Below are 10,319 nucleotides of genomic sequence, written 5' to 3' on the forward strand. Positions count from 1 at the left end.
CGTCCAGGAGACCAGGCCTGGGCTTCCAGTCATCTTCTCCCAGCGGAGTCACACAGGCAGTGCTTACTTACTGCTTCCATCAACAATGTATGACAATATGCACTGAGTCCTGCCTCCCGGAGAAGTTCACCTGAGCCTTGGTATCCAGGGGTGTCACTGTCCAGGGTCCAAGGCAGTTTTGTAAGCATGGAGAAATCATGTGGCTGACCTTAGCTACTCCAGGGGTCATCCTGATACCGTATGGCCCAGGGTCCCCACCATATGCCACATGGACAGTATATACCATGTAGTGTGGCCCAAGGACCCCAGGTAATCAGAGACACTCTAAACAGGCAGGACATGCCAAGGATTTAGAAGTTCCTCCCTCAATCTCTTGTCAAGGCTAATGTTTGGCTTCCCACTCTTCTCTGAGCCCTGCTGGCCACCATGTTGGCACAGGCCTTGGCCACCTCTTCCTGGATGGCTCTTTCCAAGTGTCTGTCAGTTTTTTGTCTCAAAGTTAACTTTTTGCTGAGATTCCACTGGCCACCTTATCTGAAATCACAACACACTTCCTCTCCCACTTCCCTACTTTTACTTAGCTACAGCACTTTTCACAGTTATGCTATTTTTCGTGGACACCATGTTTGTCTATCCCCAGCCAGAATGTAAATGTTACTAAAAGGGAGATTTGTATCTGGTTTTGGTCACTGCTAGATCATCTTATAAGACAGTACCTGGTATATAATTATCACTCAAAAGAATGTTGCTAAAAGAAAAAAAAAGAATGTTGCTTAAAATACATTTATTCAGGCCAATTAATGATACTATTTATCATCTTAGAAAAATATTTGTTGAGCTCTACCCTAATGATATTTATTGAGATTTAGTATATATGTATATTTTTATAATTAATCTGCTTATTTAATATATATATTTTAAATAGATTTTATTCATTTATTCACGAGAGACACACAGAGAGAGAGAAAGAGAGAGAGAGAGGCAGAGACTCTCTGAGGGAGAAGCAGGCTCCATGCAGGGAGCTTCCTGCAGAACTCAATCCCAGGACTCCAGGATCATGCCAGGCCGGAGGCAGGTGCCAAACCACTGAGCCACCCAGGGATCCCCTAATATATATATTTTTTCATTTATTTTTTTAAGGATTTTATTTATTTGAGAGAGAGAGAGAGAGCACAAGCGGATGTAGGGACAGAGGGAGAGGGAGACACAGACACCCTGATGACCAAATCAAGCCTGATTTGGGACTTGATCCCAAGATCCTAAGATCATGACCCAAGCCAAAGGCAGATGTTCAACCCACCCAAGTGCCCCTATATTTTTTCATTTAAAATAAACCAAAAAAGTAAAATAGAGGTGGAAGAGCACATAATCCCTTTATGAGGCTACACAACCAGAAAACATTACTTTTCCAAAGATAATATACAAAACACATATATTGCCTGTTTTACATATGGTAGCACTTTTATTACTATTAATTTTATAGTGAGACATTTCATAAGATCCTGACACACTGTATAAAAAACCTACTTTACTTTTTTAAACTCTGAGAAGTTAAGAGAGGGACACTGAGAGGAGGGAGTCCTTGTTGTAAAATTGATAAAGCTGAAAAAAGTAACCACAAATACAACAGCAAGGAGAGAGTAGTGCTTTCTTGGGAGAACGTCGCCCATCTGGATCAATCTGCTTTTGTTTGTTTGTTTTGTTTTTAAAGATTTTATTTATTTATTCATGAGGGACACAGAGAGAGAGAGAGAGAGAGAGAGACAACGCAGAGAGAGAAGCAGGTTCCATGCAGAGAGTCCGAGAGTCCGATGGGAGACTTGATCCCGGGACTGCAGGATCATGACCCAGCTGAAGGCAGATGCTCAACCGCTGAGCCACCCAGGTGTCCCTGTTTTTTTTTTTTTTTGTTTTTTTTAATATTTTATTTATTTATTCATGAGAGACAGAGATAGGCAGAGACACAGGCAGAGGGAGAAGCAGGCTCCATACAGGGAGCCTGACTTGGGACTCGATTCTGGGGCTCCAGGATCAGGCCCTGGGCTGAAGTCGGTGCTAAACCACTGAGCCACCCAGGCTGCCCCCTGTTTTGCTTTTTTAAAAGATTTTATTCATTCATTTGACAGAGAGAGAGAGAAAGAGAGCACAAGCAGGGGGAGCAGCAGGCAGAGGGAGAGGGAACAGGCCTCCAGCAGAGCAGGGAGCCCAATGTGATGTGGGGTTTGATCCCAGGACCACAAGATCATGATCTGAGCCATCAAGGTGCCCTTGTGTGTTTCAAACTCACAACCTGGAGATCAAGAGTCACATCCTCCACCCACTAAGCCAGCCAGGCACCCCTCAGCTTACTATTCTTAGCAGAGAGTTTCCATCTAACAAGTTATTTCTTATGTCAGAGCAGATACATTAAGCTGCATTCTACTAGACAACAACTAAACTAACAGATTTAGTACATTTTTATTATCATAATAGACTGCCTTAAATATTGATGGAGTAGGCCTCAGTAGAAATGAGAGTGTCTTCCATAATAACAGTTTATAAGCAGCATTCACATCTTTTCTATAGGTTCAGTGAGGGTGAGGGCCTCATGTGCCTTGGGCACTGCTGTTTCCTCAAGGCCTGGCCTATAAGCAGTGCTGATTGAATTCACTATTTCCAGGGGCACCTGAGTAGCTCAGTTCTTTGGGCATCTGACTCTTGATTTTGGCTCAAGTCATGATCTCAGCGTTGTGAGATTGAGCCTGGCGTTGGGCTCTGCTCTGAGCGTGGAGCCTGCCTTAGATTCTCTCTCTCCCTCTCCCTCTGCCCCTTGCTCTGGTGTGCAGTCTCTCCTCGGTAAAACAAAACAAAACAAAACAAAACAAAATTAAATATTTCCAGAGGCCTCCTACGAGGGGAGCCCCCGAGTCCCGTAAATTCATCAGACTTTGTTTCTGGCTTGGAGTTCTTGAGGTCTGAGGATGTGTGGAAAGTGGTGGAAGGCAAGACACTTTGGATCAAGCCAAGTGAACAATGTCCTGGGAGATAATAATTGGGCTAGGGCTATGGAATAGTGCCCTGGACTGAGGGTGGAGCCTGGAGCCTTGGCACTGGGGGACCTCAGGTCTGGAGACAGAGCCCATAGAATAAAGACCAGGTGTCTAGGTACAGGTGAGCCTGAGGACTGGGCAGAGCTTCTGCAGGGTGGGGGCCTCAGAAGGAATTCCCTGAGTCTGGGAGAGGCTGGGAGCTGGGGACTTGAGGTCTGGGGAAGAGCTTCAGAACACACACACATCTTGTCAAGAAAAAAGATGGAGGTTCTGCAGGACAAGCGCATCTTCAATGTCACATTGAGTTGCTTCGGGCTCTCCTGCTGGCCTTAGTCTGATTCTACTGGTTTGAGGTGTATAGTCTGGTGGGCACCAAGATCATGGGCCTGTAGTCAGCCTGTGATGCCTACAAGTGCAAGGAACCTGCAGGACCACAGTATGGCCACGTGTGTGCATGTGTGTGCTCCTGTGTATGTGTATGCTGTGGTGGTGATGGTGGGATTTAAGACATGAAACAGGAGGGGTGCCTGGCTGGCTCAGTTGGGAGACCATGTGACTCTCAATCTTGGGGTCCTGAGTTCAAGCCCCAGATTGGGGGTAAAGATTACTTAAAGAAACAAACTCAAAAGTAAAGGGAGATGAAACAGGGTTACAGGCATGGGCCTGGAGGTGGAATGGAGAGAAGAATGAGTAGGGTCGAGATAGGAATTATGGGGGGTGAGGTAGGGGATGAGAAAGTGGGGGTGGGGCTATAAGTGTGATCTGGCATGGGGATGGGAATGTGGATAGGGTTAAGTCTCTTGGGATGAGGATGGGTTTGAGTCTGGGGCTAAGCTTAGATTTGGAGATGGGGTTGGGGCAGAGTTTCTTTCTCCAAGAAGTTGGAGGTTAGGTTAGGTTGGAGGATGGGATTAAATTAGAGGTTGGAACTGGGGTTAAGGAGTGGATCATATTTAGGGTTGGGGATGTGACTGGCTTTAGAGCTGGTCTTGATGATGTAAATAGGGCTTGCTTTAGGAATCAGGTTGGGGTTGAGTTTGTGCATAGAGCTGGGTTATGGATGGGGTTGAATTTGGGGTTAGGTTTGGAAATGAGAATGGGGTTGGGTTTTAGATGGGGTAGACATCACAGAAGGCCTCTGTGCCCTGACATTCCCTTCACCACACACCCATGGCCCAGACTTCCTGAAGCCTGTCTGCTGTTCTTCACTAGAGTTATATGCACCGCCATTTTTGTATTGGTGCCCTTGTTATTGCTGACCTGAATTTGCCCCTGAGAGCCTGTCCTTGTGAACATGTTCTCAGGAGTGGCCAGTTACGTCAGTGATGAGGGTCTGGGTGAGAGATGGGGGACTGCAAACTGGAGTCTCCAATGATGGAAGATGGAAGAAGCCCTGGCCACTTGAGTCACTCTTGGGTCTCCATTTTACCAGCTGTTGTGGGACTGCTGGCTTCATGACAGGGGTCCTCTTCCAGGCCATGAGGAATGGCCTGGCCTGCACCTTCTACCTGGGCTATGGCACCTTTACCTTATACCTGCTCATTGGTGAGGTGAGGCACTGCTTAGGGCCCATTGCTGGTATGGGAAGAGGCGGCTAGTGCTTGGAGGGTGGGAGGGTCCTGTGTGCCTGCCTGTGTCCCTCAGGCACCCTGATCCTGGCAATGAAGCCCATCACACTGGAGGCCCTGCTCAAAGTAGAGCTCTGTGAACTCTCATCAGAGGAGGATGTGGGCATGTCATGCTCTCCACAAACTTTCAGAATTGTGATTCTCCACTGTTTGCTTGTCTTGGGTAAAAGCTCCAGGCAGGGATCCAGGAGTCTGAGACCCTGCTTGCTTGCCTCTTCCTCAGGACCCAAGTCCAGGCCTCCAGCCCTCTATCCCTTCAGTTGCAAGCATCCTGGCCTCCAGGCCCCTCCTTCCGCAGAGACACTAGAGTTGGGGCCCCCTCTTCCAGAATGGAAGGTTGCAGAACCCACAGGAAAGCATGACACAACCCCTAACTGTCCCCTTTGGCCACATCCCCCCCATTTAACTCACACCCTGGTCTCATCTGTCACCTTCCACCCTGAGGCCCCCAAGCCTCTCTCACACCTCTTCCAGGAAGAAGTCTCCTCTGATGTTGAGGGTTCCAAGGGTGGGAGGTATAGAACCTAAAACAGAGGTAAGTTCTGAACCACCACCCAAACCACTGATGATATGACACCCTCCCCCACCACACACTATGAGGAGAACTGGACCTCTGCGGGGGGAGGACAGGGCAACCAGGAAGGGAGGGTGTAAGGCAAGAGTCAGTTACCCGGAACTGTGTAAAACCAAACCAGCTTGGTTTTAAAGTCTTGAGTCTCTTTCTTGAGCTCAGAGGACCCATCCGCCCAGGTTACCAGCCTCTTCATCTCCAGGACCCAGACACCCAGTGCTCACCTACATGGAGCCCTATCGGTCCTTGGCTCTACTCACTGGCTCCCTGGGCCTGGTGTCCATCCTGATTGCTCTGAGTACGGATTTCTGGTTCGTGGCCATGGGGCCCAGCTTTACATTTCACTCCGGCCTCTGGCCAAAGGGGGTTTATAACAAAGTAGCAGGTAAGGGAGAGGGGTCTCTTGTTGGGGGCGGTGGGCTGCCAGAGGGGCAGGCACCAAAATCTCACCTCCGTACAGACTACATCCGTGCGACGCAGAGCCTCACCATTCTGGCTAGTCTGTCGGTCCTGGTGTCGGTGATCTTCCTGGTCCTGTCCTACATCCCCTTACTGTCCCTTCCAGGCCACGGGCGCCTCATCTCCTCTGTCACAGCCTTTGCTGCAGGTAGACTCTGGGCTGTACTTGGGCACTGGGGACCGGAGTTCCTGCAGAGGGGCTGAGCCCTGTCTCTCCTCTCCATCCTCAGGCCTTTTTGCCATGGTGGCCATGGTGGTCTATACCAGTGAGCGGTGGAACCAGCCTCACAGCCCCCAGGTCCAGACCTTCTTCTCCTGGTCCTTCTACCTGGGCTGGGTTTCGACTGTCCTGTTGCTCTGTACAGGTGACTGTTGCTCTGGGAACTGGAGGCGGTCTGGGGTCTGAGAGAGCAGAGTGGGGGCAAGCGCTAACCTCTCTCTGCCACACCAGGTAGCCTGAGTCTGAGTGCTTATTGTAGAGCCTCCCGGCCTGGCTATGACACCTTGTGAGCTGAAGGCGAGACCAGGAGGAAGAAGCAGTAGTCACAGAAGATGTCGTCAGGAGCCGCAGGCACCCACAGGCCTTCCTCTAGCCCTTACCCCTAGCCCTCCTGAGACCCCTTCATTTGTTTCTTCATCCATTCAACAAAAATTTGCTGGGATCTGGTTATTCTTTCTTTTTTCTTTTTAAGATTTTAGTTATTTATTTGTGAGAGACACAGAAAGAGGCAGAGACACAGGCAGAGGGAAAAGCAGGCTCCCTGAAGGGAGCCTGATGTAAGATTCGATCCCAGGACCCTGGGGTCATGACCTGAGCAGAAGGCAGATGCTCAACCACTGAGCCACCCAGGCATCCTGGAATCTGGTTATTCTGAGATTAATTCCGACACGACATAAACTGAGCTCCAAGGTGGGGACACTAGGCACACAGAAAGGAGTCAGAACCCCCACCTGTGCTCAGGTAGCTCCCGCACACGACGGTGTGGATTCAGGCACGGTCCCATGTCTTTTCCTTCTCTTGCCCTTATCTTTCTCCCTGTTTCCACCTCAAGACTCTCTGTCCTTTCTCTTTCTTCTTTATCTTTCCATCTCACTCCTGCTCTGATTTTGTCACCCTGGTCTTCACTCTGGTCCTCCTTGCCCACTTCATTAATTCACTTACTCCTTCAGCTGGCTTTTCCTGAGCTCATCTTTCCTGCTGGGTCTCACTGGGGTGCTGATGGTAATCTGACCTGGGCCTTGCCCACTAGGGCTGCTAGTCCTGGTTGGGGAAATTGAGACCACAGGTAGAGTCCAGGATGGTGGGAAGAAAGACTGTCGGGGGTGGTGAAGGTGAGCTTTTCTGGGGAGAGGGTGTTTAGGGGCTTCTTGAGGGCCAAGGAGAGGTCATCCAGGCAGAGGGACACAAAGGTGGAGGTGTGGAATGGCTGGACGTTTTCAGGGATGGAAAACAGTGCTTTGTGGTGGAATGTGGAATGCAGGGTGGTGGAGCATGAAGATGGAGAGGCAGGTGGGAGGGCCCCTAAGGCCACTCCTGGGGGCAATGGGGATCTAGGAGAAGGTTATGAGTTGGGGAGGGGTGACACCAGTTCTAGGTGCCAGAAAGACCCCTCTGCGGCATGCAGGGAGGCCAGAGGGAGAGAGAAGTTTGGCAACGTGACGGGTGTGACTGCGACCAGGGCATGAGATGAGAAAGAGGGAAGGAGCCAGAAAGATTGGGGCAGGAGTGGGTGGTGGTGGCAGAAGGAACCGGATTCAGGGATCCAAGGGCTTTGTGGAGTGATGGGCAGGAGGGGGAAGGAGACTACTCAGGCGTCTGGCATGGGCGATGGGCGGGATAGCAGGGTCATCCCTGGTTTGGGTGGGGGATATTGAGCTCAGTTGGGATATGTTTGTCAGGGGTCTGGGAGGGAGACTTGGGCTGGAGATGGTTTGGGTTGTTATCAGAGAATCGGTGGCTACTAGTGGAGGTGAGGGAGGTCCTCTTGTGGGAATGTGCAGGATGGAGGCTCTAGGAAAATCGGGAGGATGGGGAGCAGGAGCTTGCATGGGCATCTAAGAGGGCAGTCAGAGAGCTGGGAACCTGGAGTGCTTATGTGATCAAGGGAAGAGTTTTCAGAGGGATATGGTCTACCATGTCATGGCCTTTTGGCTCCCCCCAGACTCTGAGCTGTCTCTGTGCTAGAAGAGTTGTGTGTGTGTGTGTGTGTGTGTGTGTGTGTTGTTATCCCTTTAAATGGCTGATGGGAGAGGGAATTCTGGAACTCTTCCTGCCTCACAGAGACCCAGTCTCCCTTCCCCCACCCCTCTGGGCTCTGTGTCTAAGAAGCCTGAGAGTTAGGAGTGAGTCACTTGTCACTTAGGTGGGTGTGTGCATGGGGGAGGCGAGGAGGGCACTGGACAGGCTAAAGGGACATTCCACTGGGGCATGAAGATCTTTGAAAGACAGGGAGGTTTCTAAGCGGTGACTCCTTGGGGGTAAGGTCTTAAGGCCCCCATGAAGAGCAGTAGGTCAGGGGGAAGGAGTTCTTGGAAGGAGGTTTGGGGAGGGCCTGAAGAAGGGGTCCGCAGACAGCTGTGCCCGGGGTGCAGTCAGATATGGAGAGACATGTGGGAGGGGATCTCAAGGAATTGCAGGACCTGGGAGAGGGGTCTAGGGGCAGGAGGAGTGTTGGCCAATCTTGCATGTGTGGCCCTTGGCAGCAGCCTCCTTGGCATGGGGGTGAAGCGGAGCCTTCAGAGAGGGGGCATCTTGCTGGGCTTCTTCGCCAAAATCCTCATGATTCTCTCCACTGCCACCAACTACTGGATACGCTACCCTGGGGGCCACCGTGGCCTGTGGCAGGAGTGTAATGCCGGCACCTGCTCCAACATCCCCTGCCAGAGTGAGGCCCGGCCCGCCCAGGTGTCCCCCACTGGACAGACAGCCCCCAGCACAGACCACAGCTGGCACAACAGCTGGGCACATCCCGCGGTGCCCCCACCCTCACCCCTTCCACTCCAGTCTCAGGCCCACCTGCTCCTCCACGACAGAGACTACCACAAATTCCCACTTTGGGACCTGCTTCCCTGTTGTGACATTAACTGCCCCTCATGAAGTAACTTCCAAGTCCCCACCCAAACCGTCAACTCTGCTCCCGCCCAGTACCGGCCGGCGCAGGGCTGAGGCGCCCCCTTTCCCCAGCCATGCTGGCGGTGACCGGGGCGTACATGGTGCTGGCGGCGGGCTCCGGCATCGTGGGTTTGGTGATGGGGCTGCGGATCCTGTGCCACGAGGGCGACGCGCGGGGCCAGACCACGAGCAGCATCTTCTTCCTCTGCGGTGAGAGGGCAGCGGGCCCTCAGGCATAGGGCGGGCCTGCCGCTTCCCCGGGGGGGGGGGGGGGGGGGGCCTCAGGCATAGGGCGGGCCTGCCGCTTGCACGGGGTTAGGGGCCCACGCGTCGAGCTTTCAGGCGCTGAGAGGGGAGTGGGAGGAGGGGCCGGAGACCCAGAGGAGGCTGCGTGGCCCGTGGGCCCAGGCGTGGACGCAGTCTGGGTGGGGCCAGGGTCCGCGCCCCGCTCCTCACTGCGTGCGCGGGGCCCAGGCCTGCTGCTGCTCCTGGCCTTGACAGGCTACACCGTGGAGAACGCGTGGAAAAACGACGTCTTCTTCTCGTGGTCCTATTTTTCGGGGTGGCTGGCTTTGCCCTTCTCTATTCTCGCGGGTAAGCTGCACAGCGGGAAGAGAGTGGGGGAGAGGACCCCCTCACCGCAGACTCTCGGCCGCCACCCCCCTCCCCCGGGACCCCCCAGATCCCCGGCAAGGGCGCCCTGGGGGCTCCCACCTGCCCAAGGGCTCCCACCCGCCTTCCGCTCCCCAGGCATCTACTTTCTGCTGGCGGACATGGTCGTGCAGAGCACGGATGCCATCAGCGGATTTCCCGTGTACTTGTGAGCCTGCCTGGGGCAGAATAAAGGAACCGCTTTCACCACCGCGGCTGCGCGTGCCTTTCTAGCGACCGTGAGGACGGGGACACCGGGGGCACAAAAGCACGCGGGAACATGGATAGGAAAAGGACGGGGGACTGGGACATGGGGGGTACCTGGGGGTTGGGGGAGACATAAGCACATGAATCTATAGGGAACAAGGAACATGGGGACACGAGCATGGAGTGGACAAGGCGCGTGGGCTAGGAGGGGGAACGGGGCACGGGGGTTAGGGGATCAGGAGAGCACATGGGCGCGTGGAGGGGATTTAGGGACATGCACGCGGGAAGACGGATATAGGGGAACGTTAGAGGCATGATCAGGGGACTAGCGACATGGCAAGAAGATAAAGGGGAGACAGACATAAGAGGCCGGGGTGGGTGGTGAAACACAAGCATGGCGACTTGCAGAGGCGTTGGGAAAAGTTCAGAAGGCTCGGGAGGAGCTCCACTGCGGGAGCTCCAGCCTACGCGCACGACCTTTCCCCTAGTTCCCGGCCACGCCCCCTTCCCTGAGTCCCTGTCGCTTCCCCTCAGGTCCCGCCTCTTTCTCCGGGATCCGGTTCCCATTGGTCCGGATCTTCTTGCCACACCCCCCTCCCCTCCGGGCCTCCGATTGGTCCTCTGTCAGGACGGAGGCGGCACCGCAGCGGTTGACTGGCTGG

General features: G+C 53.2%; 2 protein-coding genes and 1 long non-coding RNA gene across 11 annotated transcripts; 2 read left to right on the plus strand and 1 right to left on the minus strand.

Moving 5' to 3' along the window:
• The first annotated feature begins 5,064 nt into the window (after window positions 1-5,064).
• On the plus strand, window positions 5,065-6,516 carry NKG7 (natural killer cell granule protein 7). Of its 3 annotated transcripts, XM_077843508.1 has the most exons (5): window positions 5,065-5,192; window positions 5,431-5,613; window positions 5,689-5,835; window positions 5,918-6,052; window positions 6,167-6,516. In XM_077843508.1, exons 2-5 carry the CDS (start codon window positions 5,457-5,459, stop codon window positions 6,376-6,378), a joined length of 651 nt encoding a protein of 216 aa, XP_077699634.1. In that variant the 5' UTR covers window positions 5,065-5,192; window positions 5,431-5,456; the 3' UTR covers window positions 6,379-6,516. The 3 variants fall into 3 exon arrangements, with proteins under 3 accessions (XP_077699634.1, XP_077699629.1, XP_077699639.1); XM_077843503.1 differs by lacking the exon at window positions 5,065-5,192 and having other exon boundaries at window positions 5,278-5,613; XM_077843513.1 differs by lacking the exon at window positions 5,065-5,192 and having other exon boundaries at window positions 5,305-5,613; window positions 6,139-6,357.
• Window positions 6,517-7,159: 643 nt separating this feature from the next.
• Window positions 7,160-9,660, plus strand: CLDND2 (claudin domain containing 2). Of its 7 annotated transcripts, none has more exons than XM_077843562.1 (5): window positions 7,160-7,197; window positions 8,391-8,572; window positions 8,872-9,009; window positions 9,274-9,393; window positions 9,550-9,660. In XM_077843562.1, exons 2-5 carry the CDS (start codon window positions 8,404-8,406, stop codon window positions 9,621-9,623), a joined length of 501 nt encoding a protein of 166 aa, XP_077699688.1. In that variant the 5' UTR covers window positions 7,160-7,197; window positions 8,391-8,403; the 3' UTR covers window positions 9,624-9,660. The 7 variants fall into 7 exon arrangements, with proteins under 7 accessions (XP_077699688.1, XP_077699670.1, XP_077699682.1 ...); XM_077843544.1 differs by lacking the exon at window positions 7,160-7,197 and adding an exon at window positions 7,204-8,165; XM_077843556.1 differs by lacking the exon at window positions 7,160-7,197 and adding an exon at window positions 7,204-8,165 and having other exon boundaries at window positions 8,394-8,572.
• Window positions 9,066-10,192, minus strand: LOC144280964 (uncharacterized). Its single transcript, XR_013349420.1, has 3 exons — window positions 10,060-10,192; window positions 9,514-9,625; window positions 9,066-9,398 (listed from the first exon to the last, which is right to left on the minus strand). It is a non-coding gene; the product is annotated as an uncharacterized LOC144280964 (long non-coding RNA).
• Between the last annotated feature and the right edge of the window lie 127 nt (window positions 10,193-10,319).

The sequence above is a fragment of the Canis aureus genome, chromosome 1 (genome assembly GCF_053574225.1).
Source record: "Canis aureus isolate CA01 chromosome 1, VMU_Caureus_v.1.0, whole genome shotgun sequence".
Classification (NCBI taxonomy): domain Eukaryota; kingdom Metazoa; phylum Chordata; class Mammalia; order Carnivora; family Canidae; genus Canis; species Canis aureus.

Bases quoted from the DNA above. Each gene is read 5' to 3' on its own strand.
- NKG7 (XM_077843508.1), top strand. From the start codon at position 5,457: ATGGAGCCCTATCGGTCCTTGGCTCTACTCACTGGCTCCCTGGGCCTG. The intron at 5,836-5,917 runs GTAGACTCTGGG...CTCCATCCTCAG, and splicing joins TGTCACAGCCTTTGCTGCAG to GCCTTTTTGCCATGGTGGCC. The intron at 6,053-6,166 runs GTGACTGTTGCT...TGCTTATTGTAG, and splicing joins TGTCCTGTTGCTCTGTACAG to AGCCTCCCGGCCTGGCTATG.
- CLDND2 (XM_077843562.1), top strand. From the start codon at position 8,404: ATGGGGGTGAAGCGGAGCCTTCAGAGAGGGGGCATCTTGCTGGGCTTC. The intron at 8,573-8,871 runs GTGAGGCCCGGC...CCCTTTCCCCAG, and splicing joins CTCCAACATCCCCTGCCAGA to CCATGCTGGCGGTGACCGGG. The intron at 9,394-9,549 runs GTAAGCTGCACA...TCCGCTCCCCAG, and splicing joins GCCCTTCTCTATTCTCGCGG to GCATCTACTTTCTGCTGGCG.